We start from the raw sequence: 26343 nt of genomic DNA, 5'->3' as shown, positions 1-26343 counted from the left end.
AGTGATACTTCCTAAGGCCCATTTGACTTCACATTCCAGGATGTCTGGCTCTAGGTGAGTGATCACACCATCATGGTAATCTGGGTCCTGAAGATTGTATAGTTCTTCTGTGTATTCTTGCCACCTTTTCCTAATATCTTCTGCTTCTGTTGGGTCCCTACCATTTCTGTCCTTTATCGAGCCCATCTTTGCATGAAATGTTCCTTGATATCTCTAATTTTCTTGATGAGATCTCTAGTCTTTCCCATTCTATTATTTTCCTCTGTTCTTTGCATTGATCACTGAGAAAGGCTTTCTTATCTCTCCTTGCTATCCTTTGGAACTCTGCATTCAAATGTGTCTATCTTTCCTTTTCTCCTTGCCTTTGACTCCTCGTCTTTTCTCAGCTATTTGTAAGGCCTCCTCAGACAACCATTTTGCCTTTTTGCATTTCTTTTTCTTGGGGATAGTCTTGATCACTGCTTCCTGTACATTGTCCCAAACCTTCGTCCATAGTTCTTCAAACCTCTGTCCGTAGTTCTGTAAACCTCTGTCCATAGTTCTTCAGGCACTCTAGCAGATCTATTTGAATCTATTTGTCACTTCCACTGTATAATCATAAGGGATTTGATTTAGGTCATACCTGAATGGTCTAGTGGTTTTCCCTACTTTCTTCAGTTGAAGCCTGAATTTTGCAATAAGGAATTCATGATCTGAGCCACACTCAGTTCCTGGTCTTGTTTTTGCTGACTGTATGGAGTTTCTCCATCTTTGGCTGCAAAGAATATAATCAATCCGATTTCAGTGTTGACCATCTGGTGATGTTCATGTGTAGAGTATTCTCTTGAGTTGTTGGAAGAGGGTGCTTGCTATGACCAGTGCCTACTCGTGAAAAAACTCTTTTAGCCTTTGCCGCATTTCATTTTGTACTCCAAGGCTAAATTTGCCTGTTACTCCAGGTATCACTTGACTTCCTACTTTTGCATCCCATTCCAAGTCAACCGTAAGTCAATAAATAAGGAAACAACATTGATTATGAAACTGTTGCTGTATAAAGAGTATTCTGCTAAACAGTGGGGGATATAAGATTTCTAGTGTTAATACATTTGAAAAAACAAACAAAATGGAAGTGAATCTCCTTTGGAAAAGATGCTTTTCCCAAAAGAGGCATTGTCTGTATTTCTTCCAGAATTGAAGAAAATGGCAAAATATATCACCTCAGTTTTTAAAAATCCATGTATCTTAACAGAAGAATCTTTCCAAAAGCAAGTTGGGATGAACTGACAGTTGTGATGTTGAGCAAGTTAAACTGGATCTTAAGGTGAAAGGGATGCAGCCAGACAAGGAGGAAGTGGTTTCCAGTGGAGAGAGTGCTAGTCAAGAAATGATTACAGGCCAGTGAGTCGGGAGGATCAGTGCAAGCATCGTAAAAGGGCTCTCAGTACTTGGAATAGCGAGTTTGGACTTAGTTATCTAGCCAAAAGGGAAGAGAAGAGAAGCATTTAATCAGAACTATGCTTTAGAATGAATAGTGTGAAAGAATAAATAAACAGGAAGAACAGAGGATACTAAAAAATCTGGCAGCCATCAAAAGTGAGGTGGAAAGGAGCCAAACTGAATTATGGTAGAGAAAACGGAAAGGAAGGGACATTTTGAAAACAGTTAGATGATTGATTCCAATAGAGGGGTGAAACAGAATGATAAATCAATCCTGAGTCACTCCAAATCTTCAAATATTGGTGACTGGGGAAATAGCATACTGTGGATAGAAATAGGGACATTCTATATGAAAAGTGAGCTAGTTACTATAGAGAGATGATCTCAGTATTTTAAGCTAAGATTGTTGTTGTTTAGTCTCTAAGTTGTGTCCAGTTGTTTTCCAACCCTTTGGACGATAGCCTGCCAGGCTCTTCTGTCTTTGGGATTTCCCAAGCAAGAATCCCGGAGTGGATTGCCATTTCTTTCTCTAGAGGAATCTTCCCAACCCAGATATCAAACCCCCGTCTCCTGCATTGGCAGGTAGATGCTTTACCATTGAGCTGCCAGGGAAGCCCTGAGTTTAAGATACGTCCAAATATTCTTTTGGTAGTAAGAAAATGGGATGAAACTCAGAACAAAGGTTAGTGGTAGAGGTAATTGGAGGACGTTATCAAACCCTGACAGGGGGTGCTTTTTCCAAAGATAAGGAGCAGAACTATAGATTGACCCTTAAGGAAATCCATATTTAGGAAGTTTTAAGAAGAGAAGTAGACAAAAACTGGTCACGAGTTAGAAGAACCTGCAATCAGACTAAAGCCTGGAGAATAGACAGTTTCATCAGAGAAGGCAATGGCAACCCACTCTAGTACTCTTGCCTGGAAAATCCCATGGACGGAGGAGCCTAGTGGGCTGCCGTTTATGGGGTCGCACAGAGTTGGACAAGACTAAGCGACTTCACTTTCACTTTTCACTTTCATACATTGGAGAAGGAAATGGCAACCCACTCCAGTATTCTTGCCTGGAGAATCCCAGGGACAGAGGAGCCTAGTAGGCTGCTGTTTATGGGGTCGCAGAGAGTCGGACACAACTGAAGCGGCTTAGTAGTAGCAGCAGCAGCAAGGATGGAGGCAATAATGAGTGGTATGCCTTGGATATACCAGTCCCATCACTTCATGGCAAACAGATGGGGAAACAGTGGAAACAGTGGCAGATTTTATTTTCTTGGGCTCCGAAATCACTGTGGACGGTGACTGCAGCCATGAAATTAAAAGACGCTTGCTCCTTGGAAGGAAAACTATGACAATCTAAGCAGCATATTAAAAAGCTGAGACATCATTTTGCCAACAAAAGTTCATATAGTTAAAGCTATAGTTTTTCCATTAGTCATGTGCACGTGTGAGAGTAGGACCATAAAGAAGTCTGAGCACCAAATAATTGATGCTTTCAAACTGTGGTGCTGGAGAAAAGACTCTTGAGAGTCCCTTGGACACCAAGGAGATCAAACCAGTCAGTCCTAAAGGAAATCAACCCTGAATACTCATTGGAAGGGCTAATGCTCAAGCTTCAATACTTTGGCCACCTGATGTGAAGAGCTGATTCATTGGAAAAGACCCTAAAGCTGGGAAAGATTGAAGGAAGAAGGAGAAGGGGATGACAGAGGATGAGATGGTTGGATGGCATCCCTGACTCAATGGACATGAGTTTGACCAAACTCCAGGAGATAGTGAAGGACAGGGAAGCCTGGCATGCTGCAGTGCAGGGGATCGCACAGAGTCAGACATGACTGAGCGATTGAACAACAACAGCATGCTTTTGAAGTCCAAGAGCATGAACAAGGGGAATAGTCCAGTGGATTTTGCCACTGAGGACTGTTAGGGACCTTTGCATTTCAGCATCTGCCTGAGTATCATTCCCATCACAATAAGATAAAAGCCAAACCTTTTAACATAGCTCACACAGGGCTCCACAAGATCTGGTCTTAATCAGCCTCTCCTTGCTTCTCACCTGCATGAGCTTCTTGCTCCTTAGACACTGCATCTTGGGGCCTCCTCTCCTGCCCTTGTTTTGCCTTCCGTGCATAGCCATCTTCTGGCCTGGAGAATCCCAGGGACGGGGGAGCCTTGTGGGCTGCTGTCTATGGGGTCACACAGAGTCAGACACGACTGAAGCAACTTAGCAGTAGCAGCAGCATGTGATTTTATAGTTAGGCAATAAAGACATTATTTTTCTTTCTTGCATAAAATTTAGCAGCAGCAGCAGCATAACCATCTTCACCTCATTCCTCCGTCTTAAAACTCTTAGTCCCTCTACAGCACGCCGCTCCAGCTTATTGTCCACAGAAAGACTGCACTTGTGTGAAAAAGTCAGTACTACACCTCTTCATTATTCTTTATCCCCTTATCATGATTTTTTTTTCTTCAGAGCTATATTGATTCCTACGGCTACCACAAACTGGGTGACTTAAAAACAACAGAAATTTATTCTCTCATTTTTGGAGCCAGAAATCTGAGATCAAGGTATTAGCAGAGTTTGTTCCCTCTGGAGGCTCTGAGGGGGAATGTTCAGCGCCACTCTTCCAGCTTGTGGTGGTTCCCGGCACTCCTCGGTGTTCCTGGGTTGCCGCTACGGCACTCCAGTCTGTGCTCCTGTCTTCACGTAGTGTTTCCCCCGTGTGCCTCTGTCTGCCCAAGCACCCCCGTTATAAGGACACCAGTCGCTAGGAGAGGGCTCACCCTTCTCTTGTATGAAAGAGAAGTGAAAGTTGCTCAGTTGTGTCCGACTCTCTGCAACCCCATGGACTATACATTCCATGGAATTCTCCAGGCCAGAAAACTGGAGTGGGTAGCCTTTCCCTTCTCCAGGAGATCTCCCCAACACAGGGATCGAACTCAGGTCTCCTCCGTTGCAGGTGGATTTTCTACCAGCTGAGCCACAAGGGAAGTCCAAGAATACTGGAGTGGGTAGCTCATCCCTTCTCCAGTGGATCTTCCCAACCCAGGAATCGAACCGGGGTCTCCTGCATTGCAGGAGGATTCTTTACCAACTGAGCTATCGGGGAAGCCCAATCTCCTATGACTTCGTGTTAATTTTATTACATCTCCAAAGACTTTATTTACAAATAAGGAAGGTCATATTCACAGGTAAGGGGTTTGGGGGAAGACATAATTCAACCCACTACAGGAGCACATAATATTATGTTACATACTTACGGTTGTTCATCCACCAAAATATAAGCCCTGAAGGCAGAGACTTTGTTTTGTTCAGTGCTCTCTGAATGCCTGGAATGCTCAGTATTAATTGGATGAAATTGGCCCACATAAATTAGAGGATGATTTGGATAATGAGAAAATGGGGAAAGCTGGTTAAAAAAAAAAAACTCTTCATTCAAGAAGCTTAGCAGGATGAAAAAGGACCAAGGAAATGGCTTAATCAACTTAAAGGATTTCAAGGGATTCAAACAGTGAAGCTTAGGCCACAACTTGAGAGTCTGTTTTGCCAACAGACTGTTACCAGAGTCCAGCCAATGCCTCCCAGTTCTGCAGGAGAAGCGAATGAATTTAGCAACTTCTCCAGATACAGGAGAACTGACTCATGATAACCAAACTAGAAAGAAATGGATTTCTAGGCCAGAATGCCATGTAATTATTAAGGGTGTCCCAAGAGTTAGGATTGATTTTTCTGCCAAGGACAGTGCATTCACTAATGATAATCAAGTTTATAGACCCAAAGATTTCTTAATAAATATGAAACTTAAGAGTCAGCAGAATTCAGTAGTTCTCAGGAGATACTCCATCAAGTAACGATGGCTGATATACTCTCCTTTTAGGTGGGTTTTCCTCAGAGTGAAGGTGTGAGCTCTTTTTGTTCAGTTGCTCAGTCGTGTCCAACTCTGGAACACCATGGGCTGCAGCTTGCCAGGTTTCCCTGTCTTTCACCATCTCCTGGAGTTTGCTCAAACTCTTGTCCACTGAGTGGGTGATGCCATCCAACCATCTTATCTTCTGTCATCCCAGACAGAAGATGAGATCCCTTCTCCTCCCGCCTTCAATCTTTCTCAGCATCAGGGTCTTTTCCAGTGAGTTGGCACTTTGCATCCAGTGGCCAAAGTATTGGAGCTTCAGATTCAACATCAGTCTTTCCAGTGCTCAGCAATTTTCATACTTGGGAGACCTGCTTTCTATAGGTTCAGCATATGTTTTAGTGACTCAGCAATTGAAACAAGGCCATTTGTGTATTTTCACTCTCTCAGTGTGGACAACTGGCATGAGCTTGGTTATTAAAATCAGTATCTTTTCTATATGAATTGCATTTCATAGTAACTAAATAGTAGATGAGAGGAATTGATAACTGGTGGGATTCAAATTAAGAAAGAAATGATAAAATTTGCTTATCACCACATTATAATCCATAGGGAACTTGTAAATCTAGGATATGATCATCAATACCTGCAGTTTTAAAAATCATTAAGTGAAAACTGATTTCATGTTACAGTTGACTCTGAACAACACCAATTGGAATTACATGGGTCCACTTATGTTTGGACTTTTTTTTTCAACTTTATACTGGACAAAACAGACTTAACAGCACATGACCCCAGTGACCAGAGAATATCACTGAAAGAGACTTCATATGCATCATGTGATCAGTAGGAAAAACAGCATCTCTTTTGAGTATTTTTGTAAAAAATCAAACCCAAATTTGAGTAAGCCTCTAGTCCATCTGTTTATAGAAAATACAGGGAGTAGAGGAATGTGTTGGAGACGGCATTGGCACCCCACTCCAGTGTTCTTGCCTGGAGAATCCCAGGGATGGGCGAGCCTGGTGGGCTGCTGTCTGTGGGGTCGCACAGAGTTGGACACGACTGAAGCAACTTAGCAGCAGCAGCCACAGCAGAGGAATGTGTTAAACCACATCTCGTGTATGCAATCACTGAAATCCACAGTATGGGAAATTGTCCACCCCTCCTACTCTCAAAGTGTGGTCTGCAAACCAGTAACACTGCTGTCTTCAGAGAGCTTGTTAGAAATGCTGATCTTCAGGCCTCATCCTTGGCCAGCTGCTTCAGATTCTGCCTTTTTGACAAGATTTCTGAATAATCTGCGCATGCCTTAGGGTTGAAGTTGGAGAAGCATTGTAGACGATAGTGACCTGGTTTCCTCAACACATAAATGGTAACTGTTACAGTGGTATGGAGGACCTAGTCTTGCTTTCTTGGACTTAACGGAGTTGAATTATACTCGGTATCACCATTGGGGGAAATATTTAAAGAATGTGCATTATGATCTTCACTACAGTCCAGTGAGTTGTAGTGAAAGGGCCCTAGTGTAGGAATCCTGTTTTCACACTACAGTTGATTGAACAACACAAACTTGAATTGAATGGGTCCTCTTAATATGTGGATTTTTTTTCAGTGAAAACTAACAGTACACAAACTGAGGTTGGTTGAATTTCAGAATGGAGAACCATGGATTTGGAGGGTTGACTGTAAAATTATACATGGATTTTTCACTGCATGGGGTGGTCAGTGCCCCTAACCCCGTGTTGTTCAAGCATCATCTGTATAGAGTAATCATGTTTCAGAAGACTCAGAAATTAAGTATAGGACTTAAGAATGATATTGTTCTCTAACAATGATTAACTTTATCTCTAAAGTTACAGAGTACAGGTTTATCTTTAACAATTTTTTATGCTTGGACAGACCTGTTCAAAGTCTTATGAGTCCATTCCCATTTCTAAAAGGAGGACTTTGGAATAGATCTCAAGGATTCTTTCTGACACTCAGATTTTGGGATAAATAAATCATTTAAGCATTTAAAGTATGTGACTGCTGATAGTCTTCAAGTTGATTTGGAAAACAAGGTGTCCCTTGTTCATCAGCACAGCCCCTACTGGGCCACATCTTTAACGCATATCTGAGATCCCATTGCAGAACCACAGAGAGGTGGAGAGAATTGCACCAGCTGACTGCACAGTGGTTGGGGCAGCATCGCAAAGAAGCCCCGGGGTCAGCCCTCCAGCCAGTCTGTGTGAGGTCGTTGAGCCCATCATCACCATACCTTCCAAGCATGACTAAGTAGGACATGTTTAGGAATCAGTTTATCCCATATTTGTTTCTTTACAAGTTTTGCTTTCCAGAAGTGTTCTAAATGAGCCATGCAACCTAAGGGGTGGAGTATATTTTGCTTTTAAATGTTGGTTTCATTTTTCTTGCAATACCATGAAACCTAAACATTAATAGTGTCTTAATTTGTCTGCTTTTTCTGATATAACTAGTTCCAATGGCTGGGAATAAAGGAAGAGGACGTGCTGCTTATACCTTTAACATTGAAGCAGTTGGATTTAGCAGAGGTGAAAAGTTACCTGATGTCGTATTGAAACCACCCCCACTATTTCCTGTAAGTATGTTAACAGCGAAATTCTCACATGATATTTTTCATGTTTCAGAGAGAATTTAAATACTGTATAAGACTTGAATATATATTGTTGGGCTTCCCTAGTGGCTCAGACGGTAACGTGTCTGTCTGCAATGCAGGAGACCCCGGTTCGATCCCTTGGTTGGGAAGATCCCCTGGAGAAGGAAATGGCAGCCCACTCCAATATTCTTGCCTGGAAAATCCCATGGACCGCGGAGCCTGGTAGGCTACTGTCCATGGGGTCTCAAAGAGTCAGACACGACTGAGTGACTTCACATTCACATTCACATGATATCCTAAACTGTAAGAAAGTAATAGAGATGGTCACTTACCTTTAAATATTTCCACTGTTCTTTTCTGAAACATTTCTAATTTTCAGACTGCTTTCTTAAAATGCAAAAAGCTATATATATATTTTTTCCCTGAATATAGTCAATATTTTCTGACCTATAATTTTTTTTTCAATTTTTGTGTCTTACAATGCTGTTATTGATATAGTCCAATATTAAGATAATATTTTTAAAAGTAAAGTTAGATTTTATAGTGGTCCTCACTTCCTATTTTGCCAGACCTTCACTTAAAGACTTTATTCTCATCTTTTGTCTATAGAATTTAATTTTGCTCCCTAGTATACCACTTGGCCTTTTTTCCCCCACTGAGTTTTTTTTTTTTTTTGCTTAGTTCCTTATTTTATTAAAGTAAATTTTAATTTTGTCACTGTTGTTCAAAATAGAAGCATTTCGACTACATTTAGTATTGCTTTTAAATTTAATTATGCTGCAAACTTAATTGGTGTGGTTTTTAATCAAATGCTTGACTTTATATTTAGTTTAAAACTTAAGCTTACATTTCCAGATGCACATGTGCTGTGATACAAAATATGAAAATGTCATAAATAACCAGATACTCCTTCCAGGAATCTTTTCCGTCTTTCAAAAGGAAACATCCTTTGTTGAAAGATTTCTCTAAGTACAGGACCCTGAACAGATGTTCTTGAACAGATCTAGATGCCTCACATGGGGAGAGTCTACTTTTTACTCTTGATATTTTTCTTTTCTGATATTCAGTGCAGCCTAAAAACAAAGGTAAATATCGCAGGTATAGACAGAATGTCACTTTATATTGATTTCCTTTTAAAACAAGCTCTTCTTCATGTGTGAGATTACTTCTAAAGCTTGGGAATATTAGTACATACTATTGTTTTCTGCAGGGAATAAAATTTATTACTTGCTAAAAGGCTCTGTCTGATCTGGCTTTCTGATGTTTCTCTGATCCTTTTCCCACCACTGTCTTCATTCCTTAGCTGTGGTGGTCTCCTTTTTCCCTTAGGCATTTTCCCCTATTAGTTTCCCTGGCTGGAGCCATCAGTTTCTCCATTTCTCTGTATGGATGGCTTCATATTCTTATCCAGATCTCTGCTCAAAGGTGACTCTCCCAAGAAGTGCGTGCTTACTGGATGGACCAGCCATTTGCAGTCTCCGTGGGCTCTGTCCGTCACTCTTTCCTCTTCCGGGCTTCAGTCCTTCTATCGCTTATCACTGTCTGAAATTGTGTATTATCTCATTTGTTTACTTATTTTTCTCCCCTAGAATGTAAATTCCACACAGGCAAAAGGTTTGACTAGTTCATCATGGTGTCTCCTGTTGTATTATAAATATATATGCATACATACTACATATGTGTGTGTACTTGTAGTTCTTAATAATTGAGGATATAGGTTCAAATTTCTGCTTTACCACTTTTGTGTTATATGGACTTACAGATTATTCACTTCTCAGCTTCCTCACTATAAAAGGGGAATTATTGATACTTTAGATGAATTCATGGATTCTGAATATTGAGTACATCTGGGTTGTAGTAACCACTTGTTAAACAGTAGCTGCTACTACTTTTTTTTTTTTTTTAATTTTTAATGCTACTGCTCCTACTAATACCACCATGGCTAATAGGAAACCACCATAATAGGAGACTAAAGCAGCTGCTTTGATCTGGGTGCTTTGATTTTTAAAATACAGAATCACAGTCATCAGACTATATAGCAAATGACTGTTGGTGTGGTCAGTAGAAAAATTAGGCAGGTAGGAAAATTAAGTATCTTTTCTACTTATAAAGTAAGAGCAAAATAAGATATGGGTGAAAAGGTTTAATAGATAATAAAAGCTCAAAATATTTTAAGTTGATGGTAAAACTTAATGCCTATAAAATGTGGTTTTTCAATAAAACTGACATGTTTTCAGAACATAGACAAAAGGGATATTAAAATATTTTATTTATTTTTTAAAAATTGCCTCTTAATGTAAACAGGATACAGACTATAAACCAGTGCCACTAAAAACAGGAGAGAGTGAAGATTATGTGCTTGCCTTGAAACAAGAGTTGAGAGAAACTGTGAAAAGAATGCCTTATTTTGTAGAAACACCTGAAGAAAAACAAGGTGCGTATTAGACTCTGATTGTGTGCTTCACTGTCTACAGATAAAATAGTCTTTCACCATAAGATATATGATCTTTAATGCTGATTGATTTGATTCAGTGGGAAATTATCAACCACCCTGAAAAAGCATATTTATGTTGATTTAACAGGAAATATATTTTTAACTTTTTGATATTTTTAAGATTACCTTTCAAAATAAAAGTGTTATATGTTCAGTGAAATTTATGAAAACAGAAATATTAAGAAAGTGAAAATCACCCTGGGACTTCCTTGGTGGTCCAGTGGTTAAAGCTAAGAGCTTCCAATGCAGGAGGCGTGCGTTTGACCCCTGGTCAGGGAAGTAAGATCCCACATGCTGTGCAGTATGGCAAAAAAAAAGAAAAAAATCACCTTTATTCCTTATGTCTAGAGAACTACTGCTGCTAAGTTACTTTAGTCGTGTCTGACTCTGTGTGACCCCATAAACGGCAGCCCACCAGACTCCACCGTCCCTGGGATTCTCCAGGCAAGAACACTGGAGTGGGTTGCCATTTCCTTCTCCAATGTATGCAAGTGAAAAGTCAAAGTGAAGTTGCTCAGTCCTGTCTGACTCTTAGCGACCCCATGGACTGCAGCCCACCAGGCTCCTCTGTCCATGGGATTTTCCAGGCAAGAGTACTGGAGTGGGGTGCCATTGCCTTCTCCCTACTACTGATATTGTATATTCCAAATTTTTCTTCTATGTGTATATTCTTTTACAAGATTGGATTCATGTTACTTTGTATCTTCCTTTTTTACTCAATAGCATATTATTAGCATTGTCACATATTCTTTTTTTTTTAATTAATCTTTATTGGAGTATAGTTGGTGTACAATCTTGTGTTAGGTTCTGCCTTACAGCAAAGTGAATCAGTTATACATATATCCACTCTTTCTTAGATTATGTCCCCGTATAGGTCATTACAGAGTACTGAGTAAAGTTCCCTATGCTATACAGTAGATTCTTATTAGTTACCTATTTTATATTCTTAGAAAATATGATTTTTGATGACTGCGTGGTATTCCATTGTGTGGCTATAACATTATTCATTGTAACGTGTGTGTGTGTGTGTTTTTTTTTTTTTTTTTTGCCACTTTTGGTTTGCCACTTTTAGTTCCCTGCTGTTAGATTTAAGATTGTTTGTAGTTTTTTTGCTCATATGTATAATGCTGTGATTTTTATCCTTATACATAAATCTTTAAGCAGGTCTCTGATTATTTAATATTTTGGTTAAAAATTTTGAAAGCCTTGACGATATTTTGGCTCACCATTTGTATCAAATATAAAATGTAAAAGATGTATTCATTCATTATGCCAAGGACAGAGAGGAGAAATTGTAGTTGGAGAAGGCTTGGCAATCTCAGACTGAAAGTGAGAAGTGGTTTCATAGGAAGAGAATACATTCCTGAGTAGTTATTTAACACAGTAGAACTATATTGATTTTCAGTTTCTGCCCTTGAATATTGAAATTAGAGAGATCGATATCATCCTTGAGTTCTCAAAACAACATCATTAAAACATGAGAAATTCCTATAGTGTCATCTCATTCCATTAGTATTAAAAATGCATACCCTTTCCCTCTTTCTAAAAGACTTAGAATTGGATAAGAATCAAAAAGGAAGTCTTACATAGTAATACCACATGTGCCTATAATTGTAAGAGGCATTTTAGATGGGTTTATTTAATTTTTCAAAAGAAAGCTGCTTCAAGTTATATAATAAATGATTTGACATTTTACCTCAGAAGTACTGAATTTTTTTTACTTTCATGATTATGTCACATGCTTTTATCTGTTTGAGTTTAAAAATGAAACTAAAGCTCATTTTAAAGATTTAACTAAGTAAGATTAAGTGAACTAATAAATATCCATTTTTATTGAAAAAAAATGATAGTGTAGGGTATACTTTACCCTTTTTAAAATTAGTCTCTAGACACTGATATATAGAACAGTCTTATGGACTCTGTGGGAGAGGGAGAGGGTGGGAAGATTTGGGAGAATGGTATTGAAATATGTAAAATATCATGTATGAAATGAGTTGCCAGTCCAGGTTCGATGCACGATACTGGATGCTTGGGGCTGGTGCACTGGGATGACCCAGAGGGATGGTATGGGGAGGGAGGAGGGAGGAGGGTTCAGGATGGGGAACACATGTATACCTGTGGCGGATTCATTTTGATATTTGGCAAAACTAATACAATTATGTAAAGTTTAAAAATAAAATAAAATTAAAAAATAATAAATAAATAAAATAAAATTAGTCTCTAGACTATGGAACATACATACTTAACCAAATGTAACTCTTAGTAAAGTACATGTCTAATTTAAAAGTACATCATACTGTGAAGACATTTATTTGAGTCATTTAGACTAGGAACATAATTTTGTCCCTGATTTCTGGGAGTAGCTGTCTTATACCTGGGTCAAAAGGGTCTTTACCTTTTATAACTGCTTAATGAAGTTTTAAAAGTATAAGGAATCATTTGCTACTGTTTTCAGAAGAAAACTCTTGCATAGAATTTTCCAAATTGATCCAAGTATGTTCTTTTTGAATATATACATGTTTAACTCTCTTTCCTGATGTAATATTTTTACACAAAAAAACCACTGTGGTTGATATAGTATATACATATATGGTCTTCCCTGGTGGCTCAATGGTAAAGAATCTGCCTGCCAATGCAGAAGACCTGGGTTCCATCCCTGGCTTGGGAAGATCTCCTGGAGAAGGAAATGGCAGCCTTTCTAGTATATTTGCTTGGCAAATCTCATGGACAGAGGAGCCTGGTGGACTAGAGTCCATGGGGTGCAAAACAGTTGGACATGACTTAGTGACTAAACAACAACATATACATACATATGTAAATACAGATTAGTATAATACATACTGTAGATACACATTATATATGTATATATACACACGCACAAATAGTGTGTATGTATACACACCATGAGTGGGAAAGAATTGACCAGACTGAATAGAAGTACACAGCTGTCATAGGAAGCCATATTCTAGGCAGTATTCCATCACCATATCCTCACTACCCTTTCCCCAGCACTGACTTCCTGTGTGCTGTAGGACAGAGAGACTTATGGACTAACAATGTAAAAAACTAAATCTCTAGAGACTTGGACAGATAGGGTAGGAAATCTCTTGCTGATAATCTCTTGCCATGGTGGCTCAGGGCATTGAGATTTTTCACAAAGAACCAAGGGTCCAGAATAAACATTTTTCATGTTGTTAGGTATTCCAGGTTTGTTTATAGTGTTCTGAGGTAGAATTAATAGAAGTGATTGGTATTTTCTCTACAGTGAAATGTATTATTTTCATAATAAAGAGAAAAAAATCTGTGAATATTATTATTTTAATGAGTTTTAGCTCCAAAGTTACATAGAGAACATCTGGTCCAGTGGTTCGCAGCTCAGGTTCCTGAACCACTGGGGTCCTCTGAGCTGGAAACAGGAGTGACAGTGGTGATGGTTCTGTAAGCCATTTTCAGAACTTCAAAACTTAATGGAAATCCTGCCTCTACCTACATATGACCACAAGGTCTCTTACTGAAATGAATGGAGTTTGTTTGGTTTATTAACTCTCACTATATGGTCATGGTCCACGAGACCTCATTTTAAGTTTTTAGTTTCTTTTTTGGAGCATTTCTTACTATATGTAATGATCGATATTCATAATTTATATTTTCATAGAGATCTTCCAAGAAACAGAGAGAACTTGCTTTAAAAGAGAAGAAAAGTTTCTTTGTCCTAGCATTACCTGTATTGGCCCATTGGACCCTTTGCTAAATCTAAAGTACATTTTAGAATTTCAGTGATCTTACTTTTCTTGCATCTTGAAACATTTTTCTGTTTCATCATGATAGATATTATTTCATCATTTTTCATCAATTAGCCTCTACTATGCTAGAAAATGGAGAAGGAAATGGCAACCCACTCCAGTATTCTTGCCTGGAGAATTCCAGGGACAGAGGAGCCTGGTGGGCTGCCATCTATGGGGTTGCACAAGAGTTGGATACGACTGAAGTGACTTAGCAACAGCAGCATGCTAGAAAAGACTAAAATATACAAAATAGAAGAATGATGAAATTGCATAGAAGCATCGTGCAATACTGAAATAAATCATCACTGTTAAATCATCCTTTAATTTTCTTATTGTGTTGGCCAAAGTATACTACTAATTTTTAAGAAGATATAGAATAATTCTGGAGATACTCCTGTCTGTATAGTTATTTTGGTTTTGTTTAGCTTTCATAGAATACAATTTAGAATTCAGAAATTTTCATTTTCTACCCGTAACTGCAGAGAAGAAAATTGGCAGAGGAAGATGTTTCAGTTACTAGACAAATCAGAAGAGGAATGCAAAGAGATAGAAAGGAGCCCCTGATGCTAATATTGCTGGTGGAATTGATGGTATAAGCAGAGTCTCACACTGAGTCTTCAGATGACAGTATCCTAGATGAATTTTCTCAGACTTATGAATCAATAAGTAAACAATGTCTCTCAAAAAATGAAAAGGAAAATATAGTGTTCTCATACAGTTAATCTTTGAAATGGACCTCATCACATAATATTTTGTGGTAGAAACATGAAAAATTCCATTTGCTAAAATGACATGTGACCATATTTTTTTCTTTTTTGTTGGGTTTTATGTACCAAATATTTGTAACTAGACAACTGTTGAAAGCAAAGGCAAAGACAAAGATGACTGAAAGGAAATAGATTATGTAGAAGTGAAACAATTTATTGGATTGATCATATTAATTGGTAATGATATATTTAATAATGAAAATGGCTGGGCCGTCCTCTCTTCAACAGAAGTGTGAGCCATAAAAGTTTTTTAAAGCATTACTTTTTGATGGTGCAAATACAAGAATTGGATATAATGATAAGCTAGATCATGTTAATAGAAATGTATTTATAATCTAGAATCACTTGGGTGGTGCAGATGTGAGAAAAGCCAGAAGTAATATGTTAGAATTTATTAAAGATGTATTTGAAATCCAGAATCCGGATATATGAAATACTTACATTTAATGTTTGCACATGACAAACTCACAATGCACGGTTGATGCACACTTAGCTGTGTTCAAAGGATGTTGCCCATTTTGGGTAAATATACCTTCAAAACCAAGAAAATAGTGGAGTGTAAGTTTGAGTTTACTTAATGCTTATTAAAATTCCCAATAATTACTTTTCTTTCTTTTTAAATCACAGCCTTATTGAGATAGTGAAAGAAAGTGTTAATCACTCAGTCGTGTCTGACTCTTTGTGACCCCCATGGACTGTAGCCCATAACCGCCAGGCTCCTCTGTCCATGGGATTCTCCAAGTAAGAATATCCTGGAGTGGGTTGTCATCCCCTTCTCCAGGAGATCTTCCGGACCCAGGCACTGAACCCGGGTAGGAGATCTTCCCGACCCAGGCACTGAACCCGGGTTTCCCACATTGCAGGCAGATTCTTTACCATCTGAGCCACCAGGGAAGCCTTATTGAGACAAAAATCCAGATATATAAAATTTACTTTTTACAGCATACAGTTCGGTCCCTTTGAGTGTACGCACAAAATTGTGCCGCCAACAGTACTATCTAATTATAGAATTGGTTCATCATCCTGAAAAGAGACTCCCATACCCTTTCCTATCAATCCCTATTGTCCCCTCCCTGCCTCAGCCCTTGGCACCCTGTAATCGGCTTTGTCTGTTTTAGACATTTCATATAAATGGAATCTTAATGTGTATTCTTCTGTGACTGGTTTCCTTCACTTAGCATAATGGTCTCGGGGTTCATACACAGTAAAGCATGTATCAGTGTTTCATTCCTTTTTGTGGTTGAATAATATTCCATTATATGTATATACCACATTTTGTTCATTCCTCAGTTGATGGACATTTGGGTCACTTCTGCAGTGGGGTTTTCATGAATAATGCTGCTATAAACATTCATGAATGTGTTTTTATGTACCATGTCACTTTTGTTGCACATCTAGGGTCAGATGGTAAATTTTTATTTTACATTTTGAGGAACTGCCAACTATTTTCCAAAGTGGTTGCACCATTTTATATTACCCCTGCCTTGAGAATCCCAGGGACAGAGAAGCCTGGTTGGGCTGCTGTCTCTGGGGTCTCACAGAGTCGGACACGACTGAAGCGACTTAGCAGCAGCAGTAGCAGCACAGTGTATGAGGGTTCCCGTTTCTCCACAGCCTTGTTAACACTTATTATTGGTTCTAGCCATCCAACTGGGTATAAAGTGGTAGCTCATTGTGATGCCATCCAGCCATCTCATCCTCTGTCTCCTCTTGCCCTCAATCTTTCCCAGCATCAGGGTCTTTTCCAGTGAGTTGGCTCTTTGCATCAGGTGGCCAAAGTACTGGAGCTTTAGCTTCAGCATCAGTCCTTCCAGTGAATATTCAGGGTTGATTTCCTTTAGGATGGACTGGTTTGATCTCCAACCTCGCCTCCTCCTATCCTTTTCCCCACTGTCTTTCCCAATGGGTTGTGAAAAGTGTCTCCCTGAGAAGACTAACTGAATGTGTATATTAAGTATTTGCTTACTTTATTAGAGATAAGCAAACAGCCCTCCGTCCTCACTTAGGTACTTAATACCTCCCAGTTACACGAGATTTAAAGATTGGGAGCTAGAGGCCAGTGTCACAAGAAGAAAAGAGAAGATACACAGCCCTCCCTACCCCCCAACTTTTTGTGTAAGTGGCTTCCTGACTTGCCTTTGGGCTTTTGTGAAAATTCTCAGAGATGAATCAGATTATCTGCTACTGAGAACTTTAATTAGGGTTTCGGTCTCTGCTCACCCCCAGCCATTTATTCTCAGGTGCTTCTTGCCACTTCCCTAGATATGTATTACTCTGTTTAGTATGTGTCCAGAAATACATTAAACTCCCTGTACTGGAAATAAAAGATATTACCTGGTGTTTTTAATTATTTTGAAATTCTTTTTTTCTATCTTTTTTTTCTAGATATTGAAAGATATAGTAAAAGATATATGAAGGTGTACAAAGAAGAGTGGATACCAGGTAACCATAAAACTGAAAATGTTGAAATTAATCTTCAAAGGCTATCTCTCTACCATGTCTTTTTAGGACTAATTTTCTATTTTCACTATAGGAAAATAGAGCCTGGCTCTCTTCCTGTAATTAATTAGCAACATATATCTTTTGAAAACTAAGATGAAAGGATTTTTATATTGTAACAAGGAATATTTGAAGTGATATTGTAGAAGTTCTTAGGATACTTTTTTTTTCTTTTAATAAAATAGGGCTGGCCAAACTCATTGGATTTTCCATTTTCATTTGATACAATCAGAGTTTTCATCTTTAATACTAATAGTAACTCACTTCTGTGTTCCTGAGTGATTTTATAGCTTTTGAGGAGGAAACAAGCCTAGTTTTAAGAATATTTTCAGCCGAGCTTGTGTATCTTCCTTTCTTTCCAGCAGGCATAGACTCTTTTTGGCTGTTAATGTGCCTTTTCAACAGAACCATACCTAAGAGAGTTTTTTTTTTTCAACATTCACAAAATTGCCTTGGTAGAGGCAAGGTGTAAGGGGTTGCAGAGATCTCATCTACTTCATTTTGTAGAAAATTAGCAGTTGCTATAGAAGCGCAGTGACCTGTCAAGGCAACTTGGAATATTTAGTAAAACCCAGGTTTCCTCACTTCAGCACACTTCCCTTTGACATCTCTGTCCTTGGTGTGTTACAGAAACTGCCTGTATGCAGAAGCCTAAGTCACATTTACAGCATTGGTTGCCTTCCTGAGTTGCAGTGTCTTTTCAAAGCTAATTGTTGATAATGTTGTATCCCTCTGGAAACACTCCTCTTAGGTCTCTCATTTCTTCTACTACATAAATATTTGTCTCTAAATAATTCTCTTTAAGTACTTTGTCGTGATCACATATGGATCATTTATGAAAACAAACATATTAGGTTGGTGTAAAAGTAATTGTGGTTTTTGTATTGTTGAACTTTGTTGTTTGATACTGGAATACATTCTTAAATAAATGTGGTTATGTTATACTTCATTTTGATGCTCATTTCTTGCTTTATGTGTCTTTTTTTTTTTTTGGCTAAAGACAAATTACTTGCTGTTTAGACTAGGGAAATGATGTTAGACAAAAAGCAAATTCAAGTGATTTTTTTATTTGAGTTCAAAATGGGTCGTAAAGCAATGGAGACAACTCGCAACGTCAACAACACCTTTGGCCCAGGAACTGCTAAGGAACATACAGGGCAGTGACGGTTCAAAAAGTTTTGCAAAGGAGACGAGAACCTTGAAGATAAAGAGTGTAGTGACCAGCTGAGAGCCATCATCAAACCTGATCCTCTTACATCTACACAAGACGTTGCCAAAGAACTCGACATCAACCTTTCTATGGTCATTCAGCATTTGAAACAAATTGGAAAGGTGAAAGGCTTGATAAGCGGGTGCCTCATGAGCTGACCGAAAATCAAAAAAACTGTGTGTCATCTTACTGTATACAACAGTGAACCATTTCTCGATTGGATAATGACGTGCAACGAAGTGTGGATTTAAATGTCAACTAGCAATGACCAGTGCAGTGGTTAGACCGAGAAGAAGCTCTGAAGTACTTCCCAAAACCAAACTTGCACCAAAAAAGGTCATGGTCACTGTTTGGTGGTCTGATGCTCACTGTCAGACCCACTCCAGCTTTCTGAATCCCAGCGAAACCATTAGATCTGAGAAGTATGCTCAGCAAATCAACGAGATGCACTGAAAACTGCAATGCCCACAGCCAGCATTGCTCAACAGAAAGGGTCCAGTTCTTCTGCACAACAGTGCCCAACCACACGTCGCGCAGCCAGTGCTTCAAAAGTTGAATTAATTGGGCCACAGAATTTTGCATCATCTACCATATTCACCTGGCCTCTCACTAACTGACTACCACATCTTCAAGCATCTTGACAAGTTTTTGCAGGGAAAATGCTTACATAAGCAGCTGGAGGCAGAAAATGATTTCCAAGAGTTGCTCAAATTCTGAAGCACTGATTTTTACGCTATAGGAATAAACAAACTTATTTCTCATTGGCAAAAATGTGTTGATTGTAATGGTTCCTATTTTGATTAATAAAGATGTGTTTAAGCCTAGTTATAATGATTTAAAATTCAGTCTGAACCTGCAATTACTTTTATACCAACCTAGTATTTAAAGCAAAATTTATTAGTTCAGGAAAAATAGCTTGAGATGTAAGTATTTTCTACAAACAGTACTGAGTTTTTTATTAGTAGGCAGCATTTTTTTAATCTGTTTTCATGTTGCTTCAGTTTTCTGATTGTCTCTTAAGCTTAAAAAAGAAAAACAAGTGACAAATTAGAGGAATTGTTTAGCTAATGCAGGCAAAATCATTAAATGGAAGGAATTTACTTTTCCATAGCTATTTCTGTTTTTAATTTTAAAGTTTTCCTATAATTATTAAATTTTTTAGTTTTGTATATATTAGGATTATGGTCACATATTTTAACTTTGAAAAAAATTTTTCATTATGTAAGAAATACATATCAACTACAGAACATGTACAAAATACAGAGTAATTGAATAATAGATTACATTTAAGGAAAATAGCTATAATCCCAACACAAGAAATTCCTGTAATATTTTGTTTCCAACCTAGAATTTTCTCTGCACAAATATACATCTGTTCAAGCATTTACATGTTAGGTTTATTCTTTAAATGGAATTATATATATATTGTTTTAGAAACTTTTTAAATTTAACAGTGTATCATGAATAACTTGTCATGCCCATAAATATTTTTCTACATTTTTTCATTATGAAAATTCCTGTACTTGGAGTTAACTATATAAATATTATGTAACTTAAAAGAATATTATAGAAATTTTATATTTCAAAGGTATTTTAATGAATTTTTTTCTTTATAGGAGAAAATATATCACTATTATAGTTTAATCCCCAGCTAAATCTATACAGATATTAAATTTTATTTCCATTGCATGAGCCACTCTCATGTTCTTTAAATAGTTATACCTAGTGCCAGTAATTCCCAGAGGAAAAAGCCCTTTTTATTTCTCCTTTTGTACACACAGATTGGAGAAGACTCCCTAGAGAGTTGATGCCAAGGAAAAAATGCATAAAAGGTACATTAACTAATTAATAATAATCCAGATAAGAAAAGGTTATTGCTTAACTTCTATCTATATGAAATTGTCAATATAGTTACACTCAGTGTTCTAAACGCTTTTTCCAAAAGTATTTTTAATATTTGGATTATTTTGTTAGTGCTTTTTGCTGTCGATTTTTTGTTTTGTTTGTTTTTCCCTTAATTAGGAATTTTGATGTGCTAGGGAAAGACTTTTCAATTATGTAGATATTCTCATTTGTATATTTGAAAATTTTTAAATGATTATACTGGCTTTATTTTAAGTTTTTAACTACATCATTTGGAACGGGTAACATTTGGGAACTGGTAGGATAGAACTGTATGGTGTACATAAAATGCCGAAGTGAAAGTTTTTGTTGTGCTGTTCTTTCATAATTCCACCAAATAAAAAGCTATTGAGCATGTACTGTTGGCAGACCCTGTGCTAAGAGGGATAAGCCAGTGAGCAAAGGAGGAGTAATCCTCACCCTCACAGAGCTTGCAGATGGAGTAAAGACATTCAGCATAGCGCACTGTCTTCAGTGGGAGGTCAGGGAAGGGTTTGTTGAGGAGACGCAGTTGAACTCCAGATTGAATGACGAGTACAAGCTTGCTGTGATGAGGTCATGGGAGTGACGCTGGAGAAACCGAGTTTATTAATGTGTTTTTCTTATTGAGTCTTAAGAGCTCTTTGTGTATTTTGGATACTAATCTGTTGGAATAATATTCCTGCTGTGTGTTTCTCCTTTCCTCTTATACCACTACTGCATTCACAGCACTTCTGACACTAGATTTAGGGAGTTATTTTTTCTTGCATATCAAACAGTTCTCTGCAACACCAACTACGTGTCTTATCATTTAATTCAGTTCTGACACTAATTGGAGTTAGCGCTCATCCCACTAAGGGCTCAGTCCCAGGAGACTGCTCCCCACTACAGATGTCGGTCACAGGTACAGTGTGTCTCCAGGTTTCCCACAACTGCTGTCTGCGTTGGCTACCAGTTGGAGGTTCCCATGACCCTTCCTGGTGGGATTTGATTTACCTGAACAGCTCATGGAACATGGTGATATAATTTACTTATATTTACCAGTTGACTATAATAACGGTTATGATACAGACCCAGATGAACAGTCAAGTGAAAAGAGGCATAAGGTCAAGTCTGGAAGGTCACCCATGCATGTCTGTGGAGTTGGGTTGTGTCACCTTCCAGTTCACTAATATGTTCATCAATCCAGAAACTCTTGGAACTGCATACTTTGGGGATTTTTATGGAGGCTTCATCACATAGGCCTGATCAATCATTAACTCAGTCTCCAGCTCCTTTCCCCTTTTCCAAGGATTCTGATCATGGCTTGATGTATCTGATAGCCAGCCCCATCCTGAAGCCACCTAGCACCCCACTGAGAGTCACCTCCTTAGAATAAAAGAGACTCCTGTGCTCAGTTGCTTCAGTTGTGTCCGACTCTTTGCGATTCCATGGGTGGTTCCTCTGTCCATGGGATTTTCCCCGCAAGATTACTGGAATGGGTTGCCATGCCCTTCTCCAGGGGATCTTCCCAACCCAGGGATCGAACCCATGTCTCCTGCATTGGCAGGTAGATTCTTTTACCTGCTGAGCCATGAGGGAAACTCCAAAAGACACTCCTATTGTCCAGTAAATTCTAAGGAATGTAGATTCTTGTTAGAACAACAACAAAAAATTACTGTTATTACTTAGGAAGTTTTTTCTATGCCTGGAACCAGATGCTGAGACCAATATATATTTGTTTCTATTTCACACAGTCCTTTTTCAAATGTGTCTTTTGCAAACATTTTCTCCCATTCCATAGCTTGTCTTCTTATTCCCTTGACACTATCTTTTACATAGAAGTTTTGAGTTTTAATGTAGTCCGGGTTATCCGTTCTTTTCATGGATTTTGGATTTCATGGATTTGGTTTTACATCTCAAAAGTCATCACCAAGCTCAAGGTCACCTAAATTTTCTCTTATGTTATCTTTTAAGAGTTTCATAATTTTATGTTTTATATTTAGGACTGTGGTCCATTGTGAGTTAATTTTTGTGAAGGTTGTAAAGTCTGTATAAGTTTATTTTTTTGCACATGGAAGTCCAGTTGCATTTTTCTGTATTTATGTGGGTCTCTTTCTGGGCTCTCTATTCTGTTTCATTGATTGATGTATTTATTTCACCTATACCATAGTTTGGATTACAATAACTTTATAGAATGTTTTTAAAATCAGGTAGGACCATCCTCTAACTTTGTTATTTTTCTTCAGTATTGTGTTGGGTGTTCTCAGTCTTTTGCCTTCCATATATATAGTAGAGTCAGTTTGCTGATATCTGTAGAATAACTTACTAGAATTTTGAGGTTGCATTGAACTTATAGATGGAATTGGGAAGAAAAGACATCTTGAAGATATTAGCTCTTCTTACCAGTGAATATGGACTATGTCTCCATTTGTTTAGTTCTCTGATATCATTATTCAAAGTTTTATAGTCTTCCTCATATAGGTCATGTATATATATTTTTTGTTAGATTTATACCTAAGTATTTCATTTTGGGAAATACTAATATAAATAACACTATGCTTTTCATTTCAAATTCCACTAGTTCGTGTTCATATATAGGAAATCTATTGAATTTTGTATGTTAACGTTGTATGCTGTAATCCTACGGTAATTTCTTATTAGTTCCCAGTTTTTTAGCCCATTCTTTCAGATTTTCTACATATTGTCTATGAACAAAGAAAGTTTTATTTCTTCCTTCCCAATCTTCATACCTTTTATATCCTTTTCCTATCTTAGCGTATTAGCTAGGACTTCTAGTACAATGTTGAAAAGCAGTAGCAGGTGACACAGGAGACACGGGTTCAATCCCTGGGTTGGGAAGGTCCCCTGGAGAAGGAAATGACAACCCTCTCCAGTATTCTTACCTGGAAAATTCCATGGAGAGAGGAGCCTGGCGGGCTACAGCCATGGGAGCAAAGAGTCAAACACGACTAAGCCCACACAGCAGCATGAATGATACTAGTCATGACCTAGTGGATCATGAATTTTTAGCAGACTTTAAAGGGCTGAAAAGAATATATCTGATTTGAAGGAATTCATGTTCAAATACATCCCACAACTGCTCATCCTTAGAAGCCCATGGACACATTAAAGATTAGTAAAAGCTTCCAGCGCGTCAGGCTTTTCATTTGTTGAAAAACAAAACAACAGCAAAACTTTCCTTTTCCATTCTGCTCTCATATTTTTGTTGCATATTATATAATTTTTGTGTTTTGTTCCTGGTAAGCTTCTATACTCTCTTTTGTTAAAAATGGTCTCCTCTGATTTACAAGAAAGTAGATAATACCTAAAGAGCCAAAGACAGAAAAGGTCTGTTTCTTGAAGATCCAGCTATTGGCAGGTGTTGTGTTGAAAGAAATAAAAAAAATTCAAATATATGCATGTATTTGGCCAAAGATAAAAAAAAAATGTAAATGTTTTGAGGTTGAAACAGTCTTAACAGATTTTAGTAATTTTATACTTCTTTTCCAATTATAAATAAAAGAATTGGGCATTACATAAAGCCAGAATGGAATGTAGCAAAAATTGCTGAATGGACTTGAATATGCAGCTATGACTTTCTTGGCTAAGAGATTAATAATTTTTATAAGTTTATTTACCTGACCATGTTCTATAATATCCATTTAGCAGATTTATGTGTTATGAAATTTAAATAATTTGACAAAAGTTCCTTAGACAAAGAGACTTCTTGATGTAATTTACATTCCTAGCTAGTGATTTCTGAAATCAGTAATATATGTTGAGAGCTTGTTCATATATGATATGATATTTTACATGCTACAATTTGGATTAAACAGTCTGCCATCAAGGGAAGCAGAGAAAGTTACCTGTCATTAAATCTAGCTATTTTTTTTTAATAACTTTTGTTTGAGCAAAACCTCACTAATATATATGTTCAGGAGTCTCAAACTTAGAGACTCCCCAAGGGGCAATTTGATATAACACAATAAATTGTAAATTCCATTAGTTATGGGTCATGTCCACAATCTAAAAATCTCTTGTTCTGTAGGTTAAATGTTAATCTTTAACAAAATTACATCTTTCTGAGCCATATTTTCCTGTTACCAAGTAATTTCTAAGTATTTAGCTTGATTTTGGGAAAAGGATGGTAATACTTTGTGATCACAATGGGACAATTTTGTAACATAACATCATAATTTTTGTAACATGTCAGTTTTGGTAACTGACTAGCAAGATCTATATGTGAACCAATTCTCTATACCCTGCAGTTTCACAATACACTCAAAATGCAATATTTTTGATATAGCTAAAAATTATGTATCCCAAAGCCATTAAAGGGCTTCAGACAGTAAAGCGCCTGCCTGCAATACAGGCGACCTGGGTTCTATCCCTAGGTCGGGACGATCCCATGGAGAAGGAAATGACAGCCCACTCCAGTGGTCTTACCTGGAGAATTCCATGGACAGAGGAACCTGGCAGACTACAGTCCATGGGGTCACAAAGAGTTGGACACGACTGAATGACTAACACACATACACACACACACACACACAAAGCCATTAAAACATATTATTTATTATTGCTTTGAGTTTTCAGATTCATGTGATTGGTATGTTCCATTTAAGTATTTTATTCTTCATTTCAAAGATAATACTATGTTGCCCTGAATATAACCTCTTTCTCATCCCTTCAACCACTGGCAAATGTGTGTTTATTCTGCACTTGTTTGTTTTTTAATAAAGTATACTTGATTTTAGAGAAGGCAATGGCAACCCACTCTAGTACTCTTGCCTGGAAAATCCCATGGACAGAGGAGCCTGGTAGGCTGCAGTCCATGGGGTCGCTAGGAGTTGGACACGATTGAGCGACTTCACTTTCACTTTTCACTTTCATGCATTGGAGAAGGAAATGGCGACCTGCTCCAGTGTTCTTGCCTGGAGAATCCCAGGGACGGGGGAGCCTGGCGGGCTGCCGTCTTTGGGGTCGCACAGAGTTGGACACGACTGAAGCGACTTAGCAGCAGCAGCAGCAGTACTTGATTTTGTTGTTTTTCAGTCTCTCAGTCATGTCCAACTCTTTGCGACTCCATCGACTGCAGCACGCCAGGCTTGCCTGTCCTTCACCATCTCCCTGAGTTTGTTCACTCATGTCCATTGAGTTGGTGATGCCATCCAACTATCTCATCCTCTATCACCCTTCTCCTCTTGCCTTCAATTTTTCCCAGCATCAGGGTCTTTTTCAGTGAGTCGGCTCTTTGCATCAGGTGGCCAAAGTACTGGAGTTTCAGCTTCAGCATCAGTCCTTCCGATGAACATTCAGGGTTTGTTTCCTTTAGGATGGACTGGTTTGATCTCCTTGCAGTCCAAGGGACTCTCAAGAGTCTTTGCCAACACCACAGTTCAAAAGCATCAATTCTTCGGTACTCAGCCTTTTTTATGGTCCACCTCTCACATCCATACATGACTGCTGGAAAAAACCATAGCTTTTGACTATATGGACCTTTGTCAGCAAAGTAATATCTCTTTTTTCAATATGCTGTCTAGGTTTGTCATAACTTCTCCTCAAAGGAGCAAGTGTCTTTTAATTTCGTGGCTGCAGTCACTTTCCACAGTGATTTTGGAGCCCAAGAAAATGAAGTCTGTCACTGTTTCTATTGTTGCCCCATCTATTTGCCATGAAGTGATGGGACCAGATGCTATGATCTTCTTTTTTTGAATGTTCAGTTTTAAGCCAGATTTTTCACTCTCCTCTTTCACTTTCATTAAGAGGCTCTTTAGTTTTTCTTCACTTTCTGCCGTAAGGGTGGTGTCCTCTGCATATCTGAGCTTATTGATATTTCTCCCCACAGTCCTGA

The 26343-nt window shown here is 38.1% G+C and overlaps 1 protein-coding gene across 6 annotated transcripts in view; it reads left to right on the top strand.

Annotated features, from left to right (window-relative positions):
• The window catches only part of POLR3G (RNA polymerase III subunit G), a 45261-nt gene that overhangs the window by 6026 nt on the left and 12892 nt on the right, over positions 1-26343 (top strand). For 4 of the 6 annotated variants that reach the window (XM_006080244.4, XM_006080241.4, XM_006080243.4 and 1 more), the window contains exons 2-5: positions 7732-7853; positions 10176-10305; positions 17303-17359; positions 20408-20458. In XM_006080244.4, coding sequence (XP_006080306.3) covers positions 7737-7853; positions 10176-10305; positions 17303-17359; positions 20408-20458 — 355 coding nt within the window. In that variant the 5' untranslated portion in view covers positions 7732-7736. Of the gene's footprint in view, positions 1-4442; positions 4599-7731; positions 7854-10175; positions 10306-17302; positions 17360-20407; positions 20459-26343 lie in introns of those variants that run through there. The other 2 variants (XM_025292228.3, XM_044947308.2) reach the window with 2 other exon arrangements.

Source organism: Bubalus bubalis, chromosome 9 (genome assembly GCF_019923935.1).
Source record: "Bubalus bubalis isolate 160015118507 breed Murrah chromosome 9, NDDB_SH_1, whole genome shotgun sequence".
Classification (NCBI taxonomy): domain Eukaryota; kingdom Metazoa; phylum Chordata; class Mammalia; order Artiodactyla; family Bovidae; genus Bubalus; species Bubalus bubalis.
Note: the sequence above shows the minus strand (reverse complement) of the source record. Positions and strands in the feature narration are given on the sequence as shown.